The 24,575-nt window shown below is 42.2% G+C and overlaps 1 protein-coding gene across 2 annotated transcripts in view; it reads left to right on the top strand.

The window, feature by feature from the left end:
* CPVL (carboxypeptidase vitellogenic like) overlaps positions 1 to 24,575 on the top strand; it is a 627,001-nt gene that overhangs the window by 62,920 nt on the left and 539,506 nt on the right. For both annotated transcript variants that reach the window (XM_069211457.1, XM_069211458.1), the window contains exons 6-7: positions 7,488 to 7,567; positions 16,265 to 16,331. In XM_069211457.1, the coding sequence (XP_069067558.1) occupies positions 7,488 to 7,567; positions 16,265 to 16,331 (147 nt within the window). The remainder of the gene's footprint in view (positions 1 to 7,487; positions 7,568 to 16,264; positions 16,332 to 24,575) is intronic.

Here is a 24,575-nt window from a genome sequence, read left to right as displayed (position 1 = left end):
ATAACATGGCCCAAGATGTTCTGATGAAAGTGGTGCAGATAATTGGAGATTTGAAAAGGAGTCTTGAAAGAAGTGTTGAGTAGTCCATGTAATTCACCAAGAATGGGCTTAAAGAAGCCGTGTGGAAAAGTGGGCATTGTGCAGGACTTGCAAAAAGTGAATGACATGGTGGTCAAGTGTTGTCCTGTAGTGCCAAATCCAGCAGTGATACTGTTTCATATTCCATGCGATGCAGAGTGGTTCGCAGTGGTTGATTTGTCACAAGCTTTATTTTCTATGCCTCTTCATGAGGATAGTCAGTTTCTTTTTAGTTTCAAATTTCTAGACAGAGTCTACAGCTGGTGCAGACTTCCACAAGGATATGCGGAGTCACCGTCTCTGTTCAATCAGATCCTAAAAAAGAATTTGGATTTTTTTGGAACTACCGTACCAATCGACTCAAGTGCAGTATATTGATGATTTGCTGATTGCCTCCAGGACAAGGGACGAGTGTAAGTATGACTCAATTGCCCTGTTAAATCATTTTTGAAAGTTTGGACATAAGTTGTCACCTTTGAAATTGCAGTACTGTCAGAAACCAGTGAAATACTTGGGACACCAGACTGAGAAAGGGTCAAGGAGAATCTCCAGAGAAAGGATTACAATGATACTGCAGAGAAGTCCTCCGACTTCAAAAAGAGATGTCAGAATGTTTTTGGGAATGGTAGGTTATTGTCGACAGTGGATTCCAAATTTTGCTGAGATTGCCAAACCATTGCAACTGCTAACGCACAAGGATGTCACAGACCCTGTTACGCTAGATGAAGATTAGATGAAAGCATTTACTGAATTAAGAGAGTTTGTGCAGAGCACCAGCATTGGGAATGCCTGATTACACAAAGCCATTCACATTGTTTTGTCATGAGCGTGATGCTTGTTCTTTGATTTAACACAGGTCCATGGAGGTGCTTATCGCACAGTAGCCTATTTTTCAGTTACCTTGGACCCAGTCGCAGGAACTTTACCAGGTTGTCTTCGAGCAGTTGGTCAAAGTCTTTCTCAATGTGAGGGATTAGTGATGGAATACCCTTTGACGGTAATGGTACCACATTCTGTTGAGATTTTACTGACAAGGACAAAAACACAATATTTGACTGGTGCAAGACTGACAAGGTATGAGACTAGCATATTGGGTGCTCCAAATGTAACATTGAAAAGATGTACAGTGTTGAATCAAGCAACATTACTTCCAAGTGATACTGTTGATACTGAAAAAGAGGAAGACATCGAGCATGATTGTCTTGAGGTAACTGAATTGTGTACAGAACCAAGGCCTGATATCGGAGATACATGATTAGAAGAAAAGGATCAAATTGTTTTTGTTGATGGCTCATGTCTCAGAGATGGTACATGAATATTGAGAGCAGGATATGCTGTATGTACAATCACAGGCACATTAGAAGGTTCTTGGTTTCGAGGTGTATATCCTGCACAAGTAGCAGAACTGGTAGCTCTTATTAGGGCATGCCATGTCTCTGCAAGATTGAGAGTCACAATCTATACTGACAGTCAATATGGATTTGGAATTGTTCATGATTTTGGTCAATTGTGGTTGCAAAGAGGTTTTCTAACCTCTACTGGTACATCAGTAAGAAATGGCGACGAGATAAAAGAGCTGTTGTATGCAATACAGTTAACTTAAGAAATTGCTGTGGTAAAATGCAGTGCACATCAAAAGGCACAGGATTACATCTCACTGGGAAATGGATATACGGATCAAGTTGCAAGGTTTTGCACATTGAACTGTATAACGTTTCAAATGGGAATTGATGCCCGAAGAAGACAATACCTATACAAGTTTTGCATTGAAGGTGATTGATACTCTAAAAGAGTTGAAAACATTGTAGGATAATGTTGACAATGAAGAGAAACGTCTCTGGGTTAAGTTAAAATGTGTCCAACGTCCTGATGAAATTTGGGTTTCTGAGGAGGGTCAGAGGGTCCTGCCCAATAGTTTACTGTCGCAAATGGCCAGGTACTACCACAGTCAGGCACATGTTGGAAGGGATGCCATGGTTAGATTGTTCAAAATTGACTGGTTTAATCCTGAATTCAGGCAAGCATCGGAGGCAGTATGTCATCGCTGTATAGTATGTCAGCAACTAATTGTGGGAAAAGGGACAGTGGTGAATTTGAGCCACATTGGAAGAGCAGGAGGTCCATTCAGCAGAATGCAACTGGATTTCATTGAAATGCCTGCGTGTGGAGGTTTGAAGTACGTGTTGGTGATTGTGTGTGTCTTTAGTCACTGGATTGAAGCATACCCCACAAGAAGAAATGACAGTCTCACAGTAGCAAGTTGTTGCTTAGGGAGTTGATACCACGTTTCGGGTTTCCGATCTCTTTAGAATCAGATAGGGGAACTCACTTTAATAATGAGGTGATTAAACTCTTATGTGCAGCACTAAACATTGAGCAAAAGTTGCATTGTAGCTATTGCCCTGAAGCATCAGGACTGGTGGAACAAATGAATGGTACCTTAAAATCAAAAATTGCAAAGATGTGTGTAGCTACAAATCTGAAATGGCCAGATGCATTGCCTTTGGTGTTGATGTCAATGAGAAACACACCTGACAGGAAGACAGGTCTGTCACCCCATGAAATCCTCATGGGCAGAGCAGTGAGATTACCCTCACTTCCAGCCAATGCACTTGTTCATAATACGGATGATATGGTGATATGGCTACTGCAAGGGTCTGGCTGATGTGGTTTGCTCTTTCTCTCAGCTGTTGCAGGCCACCACCCTGCCACCCATCCACGATCCAGGTTACAATCTGAGAGCCGGAGACTAGGTCGTTGTCAAAAAGCACATACGCAAGACCTGTTTGGAACCACATTGGAGGGGTCGCTACCAGGTGGTGCTAACAACTACAACAGCTGTGAAATGTGCAGGACCCCCGAACTGGATACATGCAAGCCATACAAAGAGTGGTATGAACAAGTGTTGTTGAGAGCACCAACAACAGTGAAACAGGTCACCACACCCGAGCCAGAAAGGGAGCCAACAGAGCCTGAAATTGAACCCGAGCTTGTGGAAGATAGTTTGATCACCCCTGTAAGAGACGAGAGTGAAGAATTGCAGGAGGATGTGCAAGAGCCTATCTCGATGGATACAGCAGGAGAGCCTAGCTCAGCAGAGGTTCTCCCAGAAGCAGACAGTGTTGAAAAGCAGACAGAACCAAGAGGGTGAAAGAGTTGAGACGGATCAAAGTCAAGGTGATTCGACTCTTCCTGAGCCCGTTGCAGGTCCATCAAGAGAATGCACCATAGAAAAAGAAAAGGAGAAGAGTCCTATCTTGAGAAGAATATTGATAGATTATTAACATGGGGATTGCCTTTAAGCATCTTGTAAGTGCATTATATAAATGTGAAAAGGGGCTGAGGCGATCACTGCCGCACCTTTACATTCAGTTACATACAAAGTTAGTTAAGTAAGTGATGTTTCCCATTGGGAGCCGATAGAGATATGGAGTTATAGTCACAATTTAAAATACATCTTTTGGTAAAGTTGGCTTTTAGATTGTCTGTTTGAAAGTGCCAATTTTAGAAAGTGGGCATTTTCTTGCTTAACCATTCTGTGCCTCTACTTGGCTGCTGAATACACGTCTGAGTCGGAGTGACAGTTTGGCTGTTTGTGAATTCACTCTAGACAGTGACACAAAGGGAGCTGAGGTGTGTCCTGCATAGCCTGATGAGTCTTACTGGGCTGGAGTGGGAGGGAGTAGCTTACACCTGCACTTGAAAGGGCTGTGCCTGTCTTCTCATAATACAGTCTCCAATCCGCTGGTGTGGGTCTGGGGAAGGGCAAGGAAAAGGCAGGGTCCTGTGCACTGCAAAGACTTTCCTTTGAAGTTTGCCTACTTCAAAGGCAGAAATGATATTAAGTATTGGACTGCCGACCCCACAACTTTAGATTACTTTTGGATCAAGAGGAATCTCTGCCAAGGAGAAGAGCGTGATGCTGGAGGAGGACCTGCCACTCTGCCTGTTGCTTTGCTGTGCTGGCGTGCTGCTGCTGCTTCTGCCTTAAGAGGGAAAGGACTGGACTTTGCTTTCCAAAATCCTGCTTGTGAAGTTTTTCCAAGGGTTTGGATTGATCTTGCTTCCTGTGAAGAAGTCTTAGGAACATCAAAGACTTCACCTACCAGCCGCTGGGTTTGCTTGCAGTGGACCCTAACTCACCAGGTGGTGCCTATTCCAGTTTCCGGGCCCTTGGAAGTAAAAGGCGTTCTAAACGAGAACAACTAGGTGCACCAACTCCGGACGACTCCAGGACAGACGCTGCTACCAGACACAGCATCACTGCCTCCGCCCAAAGGCGTGGTCAGCGCTGGAGTGTAAAGACCATGACTGAAACTGCAGGCTTGGTGCCCCCACAGCCCAGCTGGCGTCCCACAACTTTGTGAGTCCCGAGTGCTGTGTCACTGATGCCCGTGACTCCCAACTCCGCTGTGGTGTTTGTAACCCTGTGGCGTGACTGCGACTCCGTGAGGTCACCCAGGGTGTCTTGACCCGCCGTATTCATTGACCCACCCCACCTGTCCCTCCCTCTCCCCCCCCGGCTGGATCGTCCGGAACAGACCCCGCATCACCTCCCCTGGAGGAACCAACGCCACACCAGATCCAGAGCACCTCACCTCCCGGACTCCGTGCACTGGCTTGTTTCCTCATTATGAAAGGTACTGTACCTGGGAGTCTGTACGGCTCCATAACCAGCACCGCCCTCCTCGCGAGTGGCATTGTATTGTTGGGAGGGACTCTGTTGACGATGGGGTCATAGCCCAGGTTTGCGTTATTTGTGTTTCTAAGCACTATCGTGGAGTTTAATCTTAGAACATTTGTATCTTTGCTTTTGTATGTTGGATTTTTGTCGTTCTGGTCTTGTTTTACTCGGACGAATAAAGGCTATTTTCTAAACTGGTGTGGAATCCTTTTATGGTGTTTTCACTGTGTTACTGTATGTGTTTGTACAAATACTTTACACATTGTCGTTGAAAAAGGCTGATTGTTAATGCCATGCTACCAAGGGTGTGAGCAGGGGTTATCTGAGCTATGTATCTCTATTAACCTGACTAGAGTGAGGGTCCCTACTTGGACAGGGTGTAAAGTGACTGCCAACTAGAGACCTTATTTCTTACAGTAACAATGAAGGATATATTTTCTATCTCTAGGTTCATCCCTTCTAATAGCTCCTTTCAACACCCGAGATTGGTAATTTCTCTGTTTGAACCTCCTAAATATGTCATCCCTAATCTTGCTAAATGACTCATCTGAACATCAATTACATTTGACACCCGCATCTCACCAAATAGAATGCTCCAATTTAGTTTTTTATTGATGGACACTCGCAGCATGTAAAATACTGTTGCCCCACTATATCTTCCTGAAATAGAATTCTCTCTAATTTCTCATGTACAACGTGGACTCTTGTGTCCAAAAAAATAAATAGTTCCTAAACTAATGGTACTCATGAATTTCAAATTGTAAGTATTTCTGTTCTGAATCTGCACCAATTTGTCAGCCAGGGATACACCCCCTTTTCAAATAAAAAATAATTAATTATTTTATCTGCTCCATATTATAATATGGGAATAGTGTGTTGACTTGTCTGAGGCCCAGACCTCCTGCTCCTCGCTAAATTGGCATGGTCGATGAAACAGGTCCTCAGAGCTGTTCCCTATGTTTGAATGTGTATATTCCCATCAAATAGAAAGACATTGTTATGGAGGCAAAACCTAATAATTTTAAGAAGTATTTCTTTATGAATTGAGAATGCAGTAGGTCTAACCCTTCAAGTGTTGTGGAGGTACGAAACGGAACGTTAACTCCATCTTGTGAGAATACTCCATTGTGTGCCACTCAAATGAGCCTGCAGAGGACACATCTATAAAGTATGTGCTACACCCTGAGTTTCAGTACACAGATAGTTACAAGGGGTAGGCAGAATAGGAGCACAAACAGTTCCAAGGAACAGAACAGGTTATCTTATCGAGAAGAAGCAGAACACCTCCAGCCCAGAAGTGTAGGGTGTTGCTTACAAAAAAAATAGAGGTTGAGAGAGAACTCACATGACTAACAGATGTTCTTGCCAGGTTGTAACATACGCATCAGCTATTTGTAGTCAATGCATGTTAAAGTGTATAAATATTGGACGCTGTCAGATTATCTTAAAGACTCTGCTTTGTATGTGACTTTGCATGCAGCACTTCAGTGCGTCTCCCGGCTGTGAATTAAAGTTTATCCTGAGAACCCAAGACGGAAGGCTGTGATCATTTCTAAGTACAGAGGAAGTAAATTTGTCCAGAGTTGAGTGTTTACAGGCCTGTTCTCTCAAGGTTCTGGTTAAATAATAAACGTGAAGGGGTGAACCCTGTGGTGCACCATGGCTGAAACTCAGACTGGTTTACTCCTTTTTTTCTAGACGAGTCATTTAGGTCTTTTTGCCCCTGTTCTGAGTCTTTTCCCCCCCCATTCACAATTTATCCATCTCAAAATAAGGATGGAATGATTGACATTTTCAAAAGCAGCTGACATATCTCATAATATCAGTTCTCCCACACTATGTGTGTTCATCCAGCTCTAATCTCAACTCATAGGGTGGATGTGATCACTACCTCAGTACCATGATCCATTCTAAGACCATGATACCGTTTATTGAAGGCTTTGTTACATAAATGGATATACTTACTAATTTTAATATTAGATACAGAGTGGAGATACAGTGGATCCTTTTTTGTCTGCTCCAGAAATTTTAAGCAGAATGTGACATAGGCCTCTTTCCAGGCTTCTGCACTTACTCCATTCTTCAAAGACCCAATTGTACCATTTCTCAATAAAGCTTCTAATTTTGCTGCTGTTCTGAAAATTCTTGCCAGTAAGATATTCAAATGGAATCCCAGTGCTGTGCTTGCCCTAACCAATTTATCACATTGGTAGACAAATGCTGAACACTTACATTTATTTACATTAACTAATTACCAAGCCATTCTGAATAAACGTTTGGCTTTTTAAAATTTGCTTGCTGTCTATGTTCCAAATTAAACTGAAAAAAGCGTTTCCCATGCTCTAGAAATGGAAGAGAAAAATGGAGAGGAAATTGTAAATGGAGGAGAAACCGAATAGAATGTGGGAATGTGTTGGAAAATTCCGCCGTGGCCTTTCCTGTTCATGTAATGTCTGAAATCCCCCAACATATAGCTATATTTTAAATTATCTTTGCTTCTTCATTCATATGATGACACTCTGTTTTTTTTGTGTTTTCCCAATTCAAAAAAGAAAAAAATCATTCATTCAAGCAAACTATCTTTAGTGGGTATATGTTGAGAGAACTGACAAAAGATGTGTGTTTTAAGTGATTGATGTATCAATGCACTCTGTAGAAATATATATATGTTGTGCAACATGTTTTGACTAAATGCATGTCCTAAAAATACATTCTTTCTGGTCAGGTTGGAACAGGCTTCAGTTTCACTGATGACAGTCAAGGATTTGCAAAAGATCAGGTCGACGTTGGAAGGGATTTGTATAGGTTAGTACCTAATTTGTTTCAGAAAGCTTTTATTTAATTTGTGTGTCTGTGAATTTATACATACATCTTGATTGAAACAAAACACTCAAATTCAATGATTGTGAGGTCTGATCTGATCTTAGCACCTATTTAGTGATAATCATACATCAAAATTTGCTTGATTGATCATCAGCTATTTCACCCTTTGCATCCATGTAAACATAGATGAAGGTATGCAATTTTCTCTTTAATGTTGACACATTCTGGATTGTCTAACATTACGGACAGAGATAAAGCTAATATACTAATGTCAGCATCCAATGTCTACTTGAACAAAAAACTTAAATGGTTTAAAAGGTTTCCTCACCAGTATTTGACACTGAAATTGGTGCTAAATCTGTTCATCATATTGCAGGGAAGCTGATTATATCCAATTACATTCATGCACATGGACAAACTAATATCATAAATGTTCTGTCCAAGGTTTTTTGCCAACAATCCCAGTAGCCACATCTTTTGGGTTTGTGTTTTGTGCGCCCTGCAGTCTTTAACAGTGTGTTCAATAGTTGTTGAACGGGTATGCCCAAAATTGCTCAACTTTTTGCATGACATGCTTGGTTTGTGAATGTGACTGGGACATGGCCACATCTCAGCCATCCTAGTCCACAAACGTGTGACCAGTGCTCAACTGTAATATTCATTTCATTAAAAAAAATTATGACATCGTGTGCTGGCTTGGTATCGGCCGCTTGCCAGCATTTTGTGTATTTTTGAAATCAAATGCTTTATTTATTTATTTTTGTACTCCTGGTAAGTTACCTCGTGTTTAGCTTCACAGTCTCCTACATAGACTGTGCCCATATATGCCCACAATGTGATAGCTTTTACATAATCTCTAGTTTTGCAGTTTCTAGAATTACCTTTGTATGTCTCGTTTGATATAAAGTACAAATCCGGAAATACATTGGTCCATTCCATACCATTTCATCTGGGCTTCATTACTAAATGTAACATTCAGAAAAGACGTTTTCAAAATTCACAGAGCATTGTGGAATAAACAAGTTAATTTATGTGGTTTGTCAACCAGCAGCTAGCTTAGTTACATGCTTCCAACGTACTTCGGAGTGGCAGGATAAATCTTTCTTTGTCCCAGTGCTTCAGCATATATAATAATGCAATACATTCCAGTCTGCTCCTTGTCAGTTTGCTGTACAGCAACACATTCTTTAAACAAGTTGATTGTGTTTGTAAAAGACATTACATATACAACTCTGTGGCAATGAGAACGGTGTTGAAACTTATTGTGTTCTTTAAGCCCAGCTGTGATTACTCCTGGTTTCCCTCTTAGCTCCACAATAACTTTTGATGATTTTAATTCGGTAACTCCACTAAAGAAAATTATTGGTGTGATACTTCCTTCTCAAAGATACTTCAATGATTCCTAAAATAATGAGCCTCAAAAACAGCAGTGTTCATTAAAAGGTTCTACGCAAATAACTTTTCTGATAATATCAACTCAAATCTATGCCACAAGTAGTGATTGTGTCCAGACCAGACTTTGTAATGTTAATTGACTTACCACAGTCTACACTCAATCCACTGAAAGCCACTATCTACACCAATGCAATACTAGTCTTCCCTCAAACAAAACAAACAAATATGATCACATACCCCAACGCCCTTGCTGATTTACATTTGGTTTGCATTTCGGCCCACTCCAGTCTCCTACTTGGATATCTCAAGCACAGGAATCTACATCTCAAAACTCCTCACTTATTAAACCTAAATCTCCTGTTGCAAACAAGACCTACAAACCAAGGGTACACACTTAATAGTTTAATAGAAAGCGCCCAATTGAAAGCATGCAGTACCCAGAACCAATTGTTCTCCGGAACAGCTAGCACATTTTTGTGGACCGGTCACCCAAAGGATTTGAGATGTAACTTGAACGAGATGTATTTCTGTTGACAATTAAAGACTCACCTGCTAGGTTATGTCTCCATAATTATGTAACCCACTAAAACCTTACCTCCTTGTTTGTTACTGGTTTGTTTTATTGCATCAAAGGTTAACGATTCCTCTAAAGTTTCTTGTTCAGCTGTAACCCATGTCTTTCATCCTCAAACTGTAGTTAGCTAGAAACTGAAATAATCGAAAATATTTACTTCTGTTTACAAAAATGCTAAACACTGTAGTAAAAATTAATTTCTTTTTACTTTGTCATTTCAGATAGCTAGGAAGAGGCCCATCTAGCAAAGGAGATCTTTTGTAACTTTCATGTTTAGATCTGGCTTATAATGCACCTGTCACCTAATTAAATACCCACCAGAAATAACTAAAAAAAGAAACTGAGAGTGGGGCTTAGGCTCTCCTTGTGTGTTGAATTCTTCTTTGAATAATTCCACAAGCTTTTGGTTGGGCAGAAGATGTTTTCTTCCACTGGAAAAGGGCTTGCGTTGCGTTACTTTCTTTTTTCCCAAATGTCTGCTCAATATAGTAGACCTGGATTGGTTATAGTAACAAGCCTATGATCATGGCTAACAGCCTGATTGATTCATTGGGAAAAGTTGTGCCACATGCCATAAGTCTGAAATATTCGTTATGAAAGAATGACAGTAGAGACAGCAGACTTGATTTGTACATTTTAAAATGTGTATACTAAAAGCAAAATGTCTTTAAGGGTGAATTGTTTTCACGCTTTTAGAGCAGATGTGAAAATTGATAAGTTCTCTACTTGTCCAAGGCACTGAAGGCTTTACAAATTGACTTGCCATCTATAAAAATCCACTTGTCCCATTTGATGCCATGAAGTGAGAGAGTAAATTATGCAGCATTCTCATAACAGAGCTCTGATTATATCCTTTTAGATGATGCAGGGTTTGTGTCATTTCATGGTTTAGATTCAAGCACGGCTTTGACTGTCACTCTTTTCTGATCAATCTCCACTCTTAACATAAGTGTTGTATTTCTGTCAAAAAGATGAATATTCACAGGTTCTGCTCATGAATTACTTTTGCTAAGTGATACGTTTTGATCACAGAGGACCTCTGAGTATGTCGCCCTCTTTCTATTCTGAAGTTCTGATTGCAGAAAGATGAGGATATACTGTAGTTCAAACTGTACCATCGCTCTCCTCCTTCTTTGTGAACTATTCTACAGTGATTAGGCCAAGTAAGTTTATGTGATACATAGACAATTAACATTTCTCTAATGTATTATTTCCTTGTGCTAGATGTGTCCTGTTTTAATTAAAAATGAATAGAACTACAAACATAAAAGCATTTTTTGACCCAACAGCTGAATCCAGTGCACTATTTGCATACCATATCAGTAATCTCTCATTAGACATTTTTTCAATTATTAATGTTTTAAACTATAATTAAACATGTCTACAGACAGGTTATCCACTTATTTAATGAGCTTTTTTGTTCTTGTACAATAACCCAACATACTTGGTGACCACAGTATTTTCTGACACAGTATTTATTCTGTGGCGTAGTGCTTTCAGAATCAGACAGCTTCTGAAATTTTACAAACCATACATACAATACTTTTTCTATCTGAAATATAAGTGATTTGGAGCTAGAGGGTGGTATTGTATTTGTGCATTGTTCAACACTGTGAAGAGTTTAACTACTTTTTGATGCCACTGTCAGATATTCCTTTTATCTAGATGTTGGTAAATTTATGTAAACACTGGTGTGGGTTCCACCAACTAATTTTATGTAATTTATTTTTCCACAGTTCGGTAGGAATAGCTAGTTACCCCCCTCTTCATTTTTGCCACAACTTCATTTCTTCAAACACTGAAAATAAAAAGATTATAGAAATAAAAGGGAACTCCTTTGCCAGTTCTAGTTTTATTTTGCCTTTCCTCAGAGGCAAAATCAGTTAACTTTATTAAAGTGCCAATCTAGTGAGACGTTATGTGATTCAGTGCAGTAATACCAAAATGCCTAAACCCCACCAACGAGGAATCATGCTGAGGCCATGTTTTTCATTTCAAATATTTACATGAGCAGTCCTTGTGCGATACTGGGTTCACTTGGAGGCTCTTAGCACATTACCTAATCAAGTTAAAACAACATGGCTGTCTAGGTTTGTCTTTAAAATAGACTATTATTTTTACTTCTAATACGGATCAAGGAGTCACTTGAAAGTAAGTTGCTGGTACATTGGTTCTTTGGTAATTTAGCAGCTCAAACAGTACATTTCGATAAGATATACTATCTAGCAATGCCATTATCCCATTAGATTTTACCTATTAATTTGTGAAAAGGTGGCCCGGATTCCAGGTTTGTTTGGTAAAACGCATACCGTCCAAATCAGTAATGACTTGGCACTGAGAAAGAGGGCCTAATTTATGGTTTAGGTGGCTATGGAATGTCGGTAACCACCATATTTTCAGTGGATAGGCTCTTCACTTTCCCCTCAAAATCACCTCTTTAGTAGTTATTCTGCCAATCAGATAAATATGTTCTGTTGCTTTGATACTCCCCTTTTACATGTTCAAGTAAAAATCTAATTTGCCTTTCACAACAAACAAAATGTTGCCTATCTAACTTGGAAGCTACAGTTGCATGATTGTCAGCATAATCACTGCATGAATTGCTCATATTTCGGGGACATAGAATGGTTGTAGTGCATCGTATCACTTCATGAGAATGTGTACATTTCAATGTACTGCATTTTGTCATATTGTGTGTCAGTAACTTAGGTAGATCCTATGAAAGGGTATAATTGGTGCACATTGGCATTCAGATATCAATCCTTTGTGCTTGTTGGGCTAATCATTAGACAGTCGGGGTAGCAAATCTTTGGGCTGATCACAAAAAGTTGGAAAGATCCTCATGTAAATACATGGGGAAAAAGTGTTAATGTGTGCCAGGAATCGCACTGCATCAAATTAATTGCAAATGTGCAAAAGTATATGTATAATTAATTTAACCACCTATATAGCACACAGCTGTGTCCACTTCACATTCCGATGCGAGACCCGCCACCTCCGCACTCAACCCATCCCTCGTCGACAGTGGAACAAGATCCCCGAAGAGCAACTCTTCTCAGCACTCGCCGCCAACCAACCCACCCTCACCACCGACCCCAACGACGCAGCCCTCAGCCTCACAAACTGGATCTCCAACTGCGCAGACAAACTTGCTCCCCTCAAACGCACGCATCGCAGACCAACACCAAAAAACCTCTCTGGTTCTCTGACACCCTCAAAGAATCAAAGAAAACTTGTCGCGCCCTCGCGAAGGCCTGGCGCAAGGACCACACCGCTGACAACATGACCGCCCTCAAGAACGCTACCCGTGAACACCACCGCCTGATCTGCGCTGCTAAAAAGACCTTTTTCACCGACCGACTGGACAAAAACAGCCACAACAGCACAGAACTCTTCAGCATCGTCAAAGAGTTCTCCAACCCCAACACCAACGCTGTCACGCCCTCACAGGATTTGTGCGAATCCCTCGCCACTTTCTTCCATCGCAAGATCAGCGACCTCCACAACAGCTTTGGACACCAGACCCAACATAACACCACCGAACCAGCACCCCCGGCCATTACCCTCAACAACTGGACCCACATCAACACTGAAGAAACCAAATCCATCATGAACTCTATCCACTCAGGCGCCCCTTCGGACCCCTGCCCTCACTTCATCTTTAACAAAGCCGACGACATCATCGCCCCGCACCTCCAGACCGTCATCAACTCTTCTCTTTCTTCTGCTACCTTCCCCGAATGCTGGAAACACGCCGAAGTCAACGCCCTACTAAAGAAACCTACGGCTGACCCGAGCGACCTGAAAAACTTCCGCCCCATCTCTCTTCTGCCTTTCCCAGCCAAGGTAATAGAGAAGACCGTCAACAAACAGCTGACCACCTTCCTGGAAAACAACAACCTGCTCGACCCTTCACAAACCGGATTCCGAACCAACCACAGCACGGAAAACGCCCTCATCTCAGTCACTGACGACATCAGAACCCTGATGGACACCGGTGAAACAGTCGCCCTCATTCTCCTCGACCTCTCGGCTGCCTTCGACACCGTCTGTCACCGCACCCTAATCACCCGCCTCCGCTCCACCGGGATCCAAAGTCAGGCCCTGGACTGGATCGCCTTCTTCCTCTCAAACCGTTCCCAAAGAGTTTACCTCCCTCCGTTTCGCTCAGAACCCACCGAGATCATCTGCGGCGTACCTCAAGGCTCATCGCTCAGCCCGACACTCTTCAATGTCTACATGAGCCCCCTCGCCAACATCGTTCGCAAGCACGACATCATCATCACCTCCTACGCCGACGACACCCAACTTATACTCTCCCTCACCAAGGACCCCGCCAGCGCCAAGACCAACCTACAAGAGGGTATGAAGGACGTCGCAGATTGGATGAGGCTCAGCCGCCTAAAGCTGAACTCTGAAAAAACGGAAGTCCTCATCCTCGGCAACACCCTGTCCGCCTGGGACGACTCCTGGTGGCCCACGGCCCTCGGCACCGCACCGACCCCCACAGACCATGCCCGCAACCTCGGCTTCATCTTGGACCCTCTTCTCACCATGACCAAGCAAGTCAACGCCGTGTCCTCCGCCTGCTTCCTCACCCTCCGCATGCTCCGCAAGATCTTCCGTTGGATCCCCGCCGACACTAGAAAAACCGTGACCCACGCCCTCGTCACGAGCCGCCTGGACTACGGCAACACCCTCTACGCCGGGACCACAGCCAAACTCCAAAATCGCCTGCAACGCATTCAAAACGCATCGGCACGCTTCATCCTCGACGTACCCCGCAACAGCCACATCTCCACACACCTGAGACACCTGCATTGGCTCCCAGTCAGCAAAAGGATCACCTTTCGACTTCTCACCCACGCACACAAAGCCCTCCACAACAAGGGACCGGAATACCTCAACCGACGCCTCAGCTTCTACATCCCCACCCGCCTCCTCCGTTCCTCTGGTCTCGCACTCGCTGCCATCCCTCGCATCCACCGCTCCACGGCGGGTGGGAGATCTTTCTCCTTCCTGGCGGCCAAGACCTGGAACTCCCTCCCCACCAGCCTCAGGACCACCCAGGACCACTCCGCTTTCCGGAGACTCCTAAAAACCTGGCTATTCGAGCAGCAGTAATCCCCCCTTTCCCCTAGCGCCTTGAGACCCGCACGGGTGAGTAGCGCGCTTTATAAATGTTAATGATTAATGATTATTATTTCTCCAATATCTATTAGTAAATAGATATAATGCCACATTTTAATTTCCTTAGTTCTGTTGCTTTTGTGCAGTTGTACACAATTATATATTCCATTACTTTTATCCATTTAATTTGTTTCCACTGAATTCTGCAATCAGGTGCTTTAATACTGAATCCAAATTTTTGCAATCCTTAACCAGCCAAATGTATTAGTCACACACAGCCTCATAAAAAAAATGAGATAATTAAACTAGTGCTTACTCACACCAATTGTTTTTAGATAGGATTACTAATGTAGATCTTCTTTTAGGGCATTGTTTGTAAACCTTTGTATCCATGACCAAAAAGATGATAAAATTGGGTTCTAATAAAACATACATGGACGGCCTGTGTTGCTGTCCTTAAATCATGGTCAGTAATGTGTTTATGCAGAATATATTTTTAAAAGCTTCCAACGAAAATATATTGGAGCATAAAAAGATGGCAATGTTTAATAGCGGCCTTATAAATGAAGCAAATGCCCAAAACCCGTACTTGTTCCACATCCGCAATTTCAGAAGTCCAAGTATTAGTTATAACTCAGCACCAAACACTATTATGAAGCCTTAATTTGTTAAAAAATTGCGAAATAGTGATCAAATGTTGACATCATATTCTAATATAACAAAAAGAAAATTCTGGGCTTTCTATTCTCAACTGATCAAGTTTTTAATCCTTCCTGAATCATTTACCACCTGTCGAATGCACTGTATATAGTTAAAGATTGTGGACTCCTATAGAGATTTATATTAGTGGAAAATGATTCTTGCCCCAAAGTACAGCATTGCCATGAAATATTGGACATTTTAGATAACTTTGGATGTCTTGCCATGAATGTGCAAGGTTCTATTTTTAAGTTTAATTAATGAGTTAGCATATGCAAGTTCAGATAAAGACAAAAATTATCTACCTCAAATCTGTGGTGCTATCAAAGCCTGACTAGACTGTAACTGAGCTGGCCACACCTATTTTAATAGAAGGGTGGCTAAGTCCTGCTCAGTCTGTATCTTAAGCTAGATTATTCAAAATATTCTCTGGACTTTATTTTTTTAAATACATTTTAGAACCAGGTTTGTATTTTTGTTTCTTAAACACAGTTCTAGTTTGGAAGTCACTGGATTAAAAAACAGCTAAGGTACATTAACAATTTTATATGGTTAAACCTCCCTACTATTGACAGTAGGAACGCTTGACTGTGTATTAAATATTAAATAACTTTTTAATCTCAGTCCATTTATGGATCTCATTTTCCGTACCCAGTCCTTAGATTTTGTGGCATTCTTAGCCCAAGATATCCAACTTGTTAAGTAGTTTATAATAAAACTTGAAGTTGCTGCTTTCTGTTTTTTTTATATTACAAACCATCAGCTTAGTTTTATTTCTCTTACTTGTATAGTTGGGAAAGGACTATTGAACTCTGTTTGTGATGTATGTTAACAGATTCTCATGTGTAATCCTGTCCTATCTACCTTCTTTATATTTACAGTGCACTTACCCAGTTTTTACAGATCTTCCCTGAATATCAGAAGAATGACTTTTATGCTACCGGAGAGGTGAGTTACTGTAAAATTGTTTTATGGACAATTGGCTTATTTTAAATTCAGTCAGTCAATAGTAGAAATCACATAGTTTGAAATTATAACATGATTCTACCAGAAAGCATGTTTGACATGAACTATATTTTTTTATTCGACAAACCTCTTGGTGATGTTTGGAGAACCTGCAGTAACACCCTTCCAAGATAAAAATGAAATGCTGCAGCCATTTAATATAAACGTTTGAGCCAATGGTTACTACATACATATAGTAATTTTCGTTGCCAGAGGCCATACCTCTGTTTACAAATAAGTGGTTGGTTACCAGTAACTTAGGTAAGTTGGGAATTAAGAGTGCATGCTTGCAAATTGGTTGCTAGTAACTTGTCAGCTTTTTCGTCCTATTGATGTTGTTTTATCTTTTTGCATGTGGTTGGACTTGATTATTGTTTTTATAAACGTACATATGTTACTAAGAATATTTATTAGGGATCATACTAGAGGCTACACAAGGACCATTCTCCTTGACTGAATTGTTTTTCTTCAGTTGTATAATCATACTATTTATAAAGTAAGCACACAAGGTATCGATGGTATGCTTTACTACTTGCTTGAGTCTTTCTCTGCGCACGCTTTCTAAAATCTTAATACATACAATTTTGCACATTCCATTTACACTGTCCAAATTTGTCTCTTTCGGGTGGAATACCTGTGTTATCAGAAAGTAAGCATATAACATGTTGATGACCTTCACTGCTATCTTTCTAAGATTTCCTACCCTTTACTCTTAAAATGCTAACATATGCAGTAGTTAACGTTTTAGTGCAATTTTAAGTGACTATTGTTTTTTTTAGTTAAACATAAGCAATGATTTATTGTATATTTTCTTTTATTGGGGATGATTTCCCTTTGTAGAGATTTTGAATAATCACACCATAAAGGCTTCTGACAGTGAGTGCATGTTTGACATTTTCAGATAGAAAAATTGGTAACCCTCATATTTCTTCATAAGAACTGCTTAAGGTTATTAGGTGCTAGAACTATTTCCTTCATAACGGAGGGCCTAAAAACAAACTTGTGCTGTTTCTACTTAATAGGTGTGACACTTTAAAGTCTAACTGTCTATCTAGCCACAAGCCCTGTTTGTGGAGCAGCCTCAAAATAGTTTCTGCTGCTGGTGTGCAAACACCTCAGTGTCTAGAGGTATGAAAGTCAAGCTCCTTAAAAGGCTTCTCTCACTGAGCAGAGTGAAAATTGCAGTATTCTGTAACTGAGGATGTCTTGAGTGTGCAAAGCACATGCCCATCAAGCTTCCCAGCCTCTTAGCAAAGTCCAAGGCCATGAGATAATCCCCATTCCAGAGATCAGAGAAAGACCTCTGACTTCACCATCTGTAAGCTGCTGCAGCCAAAATATCTTGCTAGAACAAAGAGAGCACCACTTTCAAGCAAGGTTAAATTAAATCTTAAAAGCCGGGATTATGTCTCAAATCTTTTATTTGGCTCCCCTTTTTACCTGAAAGGTTCTGTGGAAGGTGGTGGTAACAGCTGTGCTAATGCACACGTTGGCTACTTTGCTGCTCCTAATATATATTTAGTTCACCTCTCTATCAAGCATTTAAGTGAAAATATATTTTAAAATATATTTTTGTGTTTGTATTGGGAATAAGCTATAGCCATCATTAAAACTTCAAACAGTAACATGAATTCAACATGAACTTGCCCTGAATATCATGTAGCAAAAATAATGCTTCAGTTTTTTAATGTGGGCATACCATACATATTCTTAAATTGCTTTCAAGGGTGATTTTAACACTAAATGACTTAAACTATCATTAGCAACCATTTTATACATGTATTCTGGAGCAGTCAAGGACATTTCTGATGAGGTAATCAAGGCACTGATTATTGATTTGTTTTCGATTGGAAGAGGTAGCACAACTATACAGTCACCGGTTTTAGAATAATCACTTGTTGAGAAGGCCTAATGTTTAGAGTTCTGTATAAGTGTCGGTGGGTTACTACTCATCCCTTTATTACATTTTTGTGATAGGTAAACACTACAAACTTTGAGAATGCTACTGACATTGCTGCATAACGAAGCATATGCACTTCAAACATTATTTTTGTTCATTCTTTAATCTCCAGTAATGATTACCAAATCTAGATCGGGTGTTGTGAGCAGACAAAGAATGGATAATAAATGTGGACTGATAAAAAGCTTGATGAACTGGTTAGACTTATGCTTGCCAATAAGGCTCACACTCTGTGGAACAGGCCTAATACAGCTGCCCTGATGGGCATCACTTTTACTAAGAAATTTCATAAATGATATACTTCTCTGAGGAAGGAGTATAATAATCATGGCACAAAGGCATTGGAACTGGCTGTTAACTCACTGCAATGAGAGTAAATTATCTAACACGTTTGTCTGTGAAGTTAGGGAAAAACAGAGCATTTTTTTGTGGAAAATAGAGCACAAACACAAACAATTAGGGCATAACACTAACTATTGAGGTACAGTCAGAAAAACAGTAAACAGACCACATTGGATTATGATGATGTTGGTCATCAGGCCAAGCCACCCACCAGTGTGGAGTGAATTGTATTCCTGTTTCAGTGGAGAATTGTCATTTAAAGCTGTATGAATGAGGAGCCTCTGCTGGATCTTCCCACACCACTCAAGCACTTGAAGCAAGTCTGTGCAGTTGCTAATTTGATGATGACTATTAGCTCCCTTTAGATATGTAGGCCTCGTCTGTTGTGTGCTTTAGAGTCTTTCATCAGTGAGCCCTTCTGTTGGGTCCTTCAGCTCCCTTTTATCTGCCTTTTGCTTTGGCCCCTTTCCTCATCCTTCATGTCCCTCTCCCTCGGTCTCATTTATAGTATGCCTTTGTCCACTCTTGTATATGTCAGTCCTGTCTCCTTTTGTAAGGTGCTGTGGTCTCCTTACACATCTGCTATGTGTCTTCATCACTTTCTCCAATGTGTACTTTGAGTGCTGGGTCTTACAATTGATGAGAGATGACACTAGTCTCGTCTACCTCTACCTTGAGCCTATGCCATTTGTCTCGTCCCACTTGCACTATACTGCCCTGTCATCATTGTATCTCAGTCTACTCTGTCATGTTATTTGTCTTGGTTCAGTCCCATCTGTTGAGTGCCTTTGCCTCCTCTTTTATTCATCTTGTGCCCAAGTTTCTGCTTTCTTCGGTCTTATGCCACAGCATCTGACCCCTCATCAATCAAATGCCTCTGACCCTACTCCCATCCTCATCCATCAAGGCTCTCTCCTGGCCACTCTCATCTGGCTTCTGACTCCCTCTTTTGTTCATCTGGTTTCTTAATTCTCTTATTCAAGCATGCACTGCTGTAAGACATCTGTTCACTTAGCTGGCACCTCTGTCTCTTTTCCCAGCCGTCTTCAGACACACAAGTGCAAACATGAAATGCTGATGAACACTTCTAACAGTGCTTAATTTGTTAAACAAAGAGTGCTTGTGCCTGAAGTTCTGCTCTGCGCAATTAAATGTTGGTGTACCGAATAACAAGGCTGTTAGTCTTTAATTCACTACCAGACAATTCCTGACCATTTTTCTTTCACTTGCAGCTTTCTCCCTTTGTGACGGTTGTGCTGTCTTTCTCTTTGTTTCATATCTGTGAGTTTTTGCTTCTCTTTCACTCATTAAATATCTGAAATAGTTGTTGGTTGTCCCCAACAGCAACAGCCAACTCAAATTTAAGTACTGCTCTATCCACAAATTCATTACATTTACAATAGTACGAGGCTGGATCCCACAACTTTCACACAGCATTGCTTGTGTGTGCCACTAGGTGGTGCTATGCAGCTCTCTGACTTTGTTCCGATTGGAAATGCAATCAGACCTGCATTTAAGTGTACTGGTGTTCGCTAACATGAGTTCCATTCTTTCCCTGCCACCAAAATACAGATCTAGAGCTCCACTCCCCCCTCTCCCATGTTGGTTTGACAACATTATACAAAATATTTTCAAACAGTATGCAATACAACTATGTTCCCTCAATAAAACTGCAGGATATAAATCATGCCGCGATTTTCACAGACAGATGTCTGTGACGGACTTGCTTAAGGTGTACCTTTGGTGTTAGGGCTCCGGACATGACTCCAGTTATGTGAGAAATGCACCCTCATAAGTCCGAAGCCGATCCAGGAATGTGATTTGCAGCTGTACACTGCCAAACACAAGAATAAACTGTCTTAAGTCCCAATCGAAGTCAAGAGGATGGACTCATTCCTTTTCCTGTTCCTCCAACAGATCTTCATCACGGTCAGAGTCCTGATATGTCTAAATTTAACTTAAAGATAAAATACAAGAAAGCCAAGCGAGAATCTTTCTCTATCTTCAGGGAAGTTGTGAGGGCGTCAACATGCCACTGAGTTTCTCCTCTCATCCAGGAGGAGCCAATCCCATAACCAATCCTGATGCATTCTGAAGCCGCCGGATCATCTGAACTGCCACAATAAATTGAAGCCTTAAAGCTATGTTCTGCATCTTTGGCATTCTTCAGTTCCCTCTGGAAGGCCTGTGGGCCTCAAAGAACTGTGGGGGCCTCCAGCCGCCAGCAGATCTGCCCTTAGCACTGTCTGTGACTCTCAAACCTGCTTCAGTTCTGCACCTGCTTTAGTGCTGACTTCCACTTACATGTCAAAATCTGCGCTAGTGCCTTCAACTTCAATGCCAGCCCGACTTTGTTGGTCTACTGATACTGTTGTCCGACTGCGAGTTAAACTTGTCTTGGCCACGACCAAGTTTGTGGCCTAAATCGACTTTGCCGCACCCGGTCCCCATAGGTCAGATTCAGATAAAACACTACCTCCACCACAGAGGCGCCCTCAAGTGCTCCACACACGTTTTGACTCCAACTTTGATCAGAATCAGTCAGCCTTTGGAGTGGACCAAGGAGATGATGATGAGGATCCTCATTATTATGATTACCATCTCTTCATCGACTTGCATGAGACTAGTGGGCTGGATACTTACCCCGATACTGGGTTGATCTCCCTGTGAGCACTAACAGAGGAAAGAGCTTCTTTTGCTGTTGTGATTAGGCAGCCAGCTGAGATTTTGCACCTACAACTTGCTTCTGTGGAGGCAGAGGCTAATGTACTCAGCAAGGTGATACAGCATGGGTAGGCTTCCTCTGAGCCTATGCTACTATTCAAGGAAGCCCTTACTGACACATTGACGGACACTTAGGAAAAAACTTCTTATTGCCCTCCTGTAAATGGACAAAATGTCTGGTATCATAGACCAGCACCAGGTAACCTCAATTTTATTACTCCACATCCAGTGTCAGGGATTCAGGTGATTCAAGCCTCCACCAGCAACGTGAGCACCAAATCATTTCCTAAAACCCGCCCTCAGAGAGCGAGTCAAAGAATATGGAGGCATTTGGGAAACTGATGTTCTCATTAGCCTTCCAAACCTTGAAGTCTGTCACTGTCTGTTACCTACTTGGCTGATATATTCATGCCCTCTAGGACTTGGTCAGCAAGACCTTGCTTGAGGGTCAGACCATTCAGGATGGTCAAGATGCAACCAAATAAGTCATTAGCTTTGGCCTGGATACTACCAATTGTTTAGGTTGAGCAGTCAGCACCGGTATAGTGCTCTGTCACCATGCTTGGATGAAATCTACAGGCTTCTCTGGAAATGTTCAAGTGCCCCTAATGGATATGCTTTTTTACAGGTCTTGTCTGTTTGGCAAGAAGGCAGATTGCCTTGAAACACCTTAAATAGAGCTGAGCTGCAGCACATTCTTTGGGCATTTTGTCGTCTGGCAGGCATTTTCCTCATCAATTTTGTCCCTTTCAAAGATACTCTAAAGTGTTGGCGTAAAGGCAGCTCCTCGCCCATCACCCCTACAGCAGGCACCCCAGTCCTTTCGGGGTTGAGGATGGGGTTTAGACAGACAAAACAACGTGCAGTTCATTGGCGACAGCAGTCATCACAGCCTCCCAACCCTGGGGCATCCACCTCCAAGCTGCTTTACATTGCCTTTAGTGGCACACAACCACCCTGCTGGATGCCAGTTAAAACATTTTCTCAAAAGGGTGGCAAAGATTCATGTCCGACAGATGGGTCCTCCAGCTCATTCAACAGGGAAGTGCCCTTGCATTCCTGTCTGACCCTCTGCATTTTCCACCCAGATCAGAGCGGCTTTCAGAGGAGCACCTGGCCATTTTTTTGCAGGAGGTGCAGTCCATGTTGTTCAGATAGGTCATAGACAGGGTACCAGCCTTGGAAACCCAGACTGGTTGTTGATCCGTCTCTTTCCTCATGCCAATGAAGGACGGAGGTCTTTGTGCTATTTTAGATTTCTGCCTTCTGAATACCTTCCTGCAGAATGACAGATTCAAGATGCACACACTGGTCGAGGATCTGTATGGCCTGGGACTGGGTGACAGGATGGTAGCCTTGAACCTGCTGGATGCATATTTTCATATGTATACGTGTCCTGCAGTCCTATAGATGTTACCTCCAGTTCAAGGAAGCCCAGGAGCATTTTTAATTAGCCTTACCACTGCCCATTAGATATCATCAAAATTGATGACACTTGTTGCTGCACACTTTCCGAGATTGGGATACTGGTTTTCCCCTACCATTAGCAAATGGCTGCTGAAAGAGAGCTCACCACAGTCATTCATAGACCACCTCCAGATGATGGCAAACCTCCTAACATCCTTGGGGTTCACAATCAACATTCCAAAGTCACACCCAACTCCTTTTTAGAGGCCTCCATTTATTGGATCAATCTTGGAATCATTCAGTTCAGGACCGTCTCTCTATCTCAATGATTCCAAGACCTTCAGGCTATGATCCTGATGTTTCAGCCTGGGTCTCAATTAGAGTTTCTCTGAGGCATCTTATCCTGTTTTTCAGCTATGGTAGGTGCCATATGTGGACTCTGAAGTGGAACCTGAAGTCTCATTCGGCCCAGTACCAAAAGAACCTGTCCATCCCGGTATCAGTGGAGACTGCAAAATATCTGCAGTAGTGGCTGCGCTACCTCAGTTTGACCAACGGCAAGCTTCTCTTCTATCCTCTCCCAGTGCTGACAGATATGTTGCTGCTGGGTTTGGGAGGTTATCTGGGAGAAGTGTAGATGAAAGGCAGGCTGGTGCAGGTCTTCATAGAAAACACCACCATCATGGAGAGCTACAACAAGTAGTATGGTGTGGGGTCCTGGGTTCTGCGCCTCTGGAGTTAGCTGGATCGTCAGACCAGTTCCCTGATCATGAACCACCTGGTGGGATTTTGTACACCAGGATTATGAATGGCAGTTGCACTCCAAGGTGGCACAGGCCATCTTCTAGTGAAGGGGAAAACTCTTGCCTGATCATCTAGCCACCACTGAGAACCTGCAGTGTCCACACTTTTGTGTGCAGAAGTTCCCAATAAGGCTCTCACTGTGATATGCCTTTTATCTAGAGTAGGGAATGGGGCTCCTATATGCCTTTCACCTCTACCTATCCTTCCCCATGTTCTTGAGAAGCTGAGGCGCAACAGGGCCCAGGTTCGCCAAATGAGTAGCACCTGGAACTTCTGTGCATACACATCTGTCCCCCAATCAGGCTTCTGCTTCAGAAGGATCTTGTGCTGCAGCAGCAGGGCAGGGATTTTCACCTGGGTCTGCATAATATACACCTACATATGTGGAGATTGAGCAGCAACAGTTGACTTAATTCAGTTTACCGCCTGACAATGTGGATGTAGTGAATTTGGCCCCAGAACACCTGATTCCCTGGGGCCAAATACAAAAAGATATGTTGGGTGAGGGGGCTACAGGCCTCCTTGCCCAAGCCTACTTGGGTCCCCAGGGATCCCATAACCCAGGGCCAAAATATAAGAGAAGGGGGCATGCAGACCCCCTCCACAAGCTTTAATAGGCCCTGGAGGCCCCATCCTTTGGAGCCAAATATATATATTTTTTTTAAAGAGAAGAGGGGCGGGGATGCACAGCCTTATGAGACCTCAGGATTCTATCCTGTGGGGCCAAACCATTAAAAGGGGAGGGCACTATGTGGCATCCCTCCCCGAGCCTCATTAGGTCCTAGGCATCCCATCCTACAGGACAATTATTTATTTATTTTTTTAAAGGGGAGGGTGGCAACGTGGTCTCCTTCCTCGAACCTCAAAATGCCCTGGGGACCCCATGACCCAGGCCCTTATGTATCTTAAAGTGGAAGGGGGGCTCCTCCTGTGCCATTTTCTGCCCCAGG

Source organism: Pleurodeles waltl, chromosome 10, assembly GCF_031143425.1.
Source record: "Pleurodeles waltl isolate 20211129_DDA chromosome 10, aPleWal1.hap1.20221129, whole genome shotgun sequence".
NCBI classification, from domain to species: Eukaryota; Metazoa; Chordata; class Amphibia; order Caudata; family Salamandridae; genus Pleurodeles; species Pleurodeles waltl.
The sequence above is the reverse complement of the archived record's forward strand: the minus strand, read 5'-3'. Positions and strand labels throughout refer to the sequence as shown.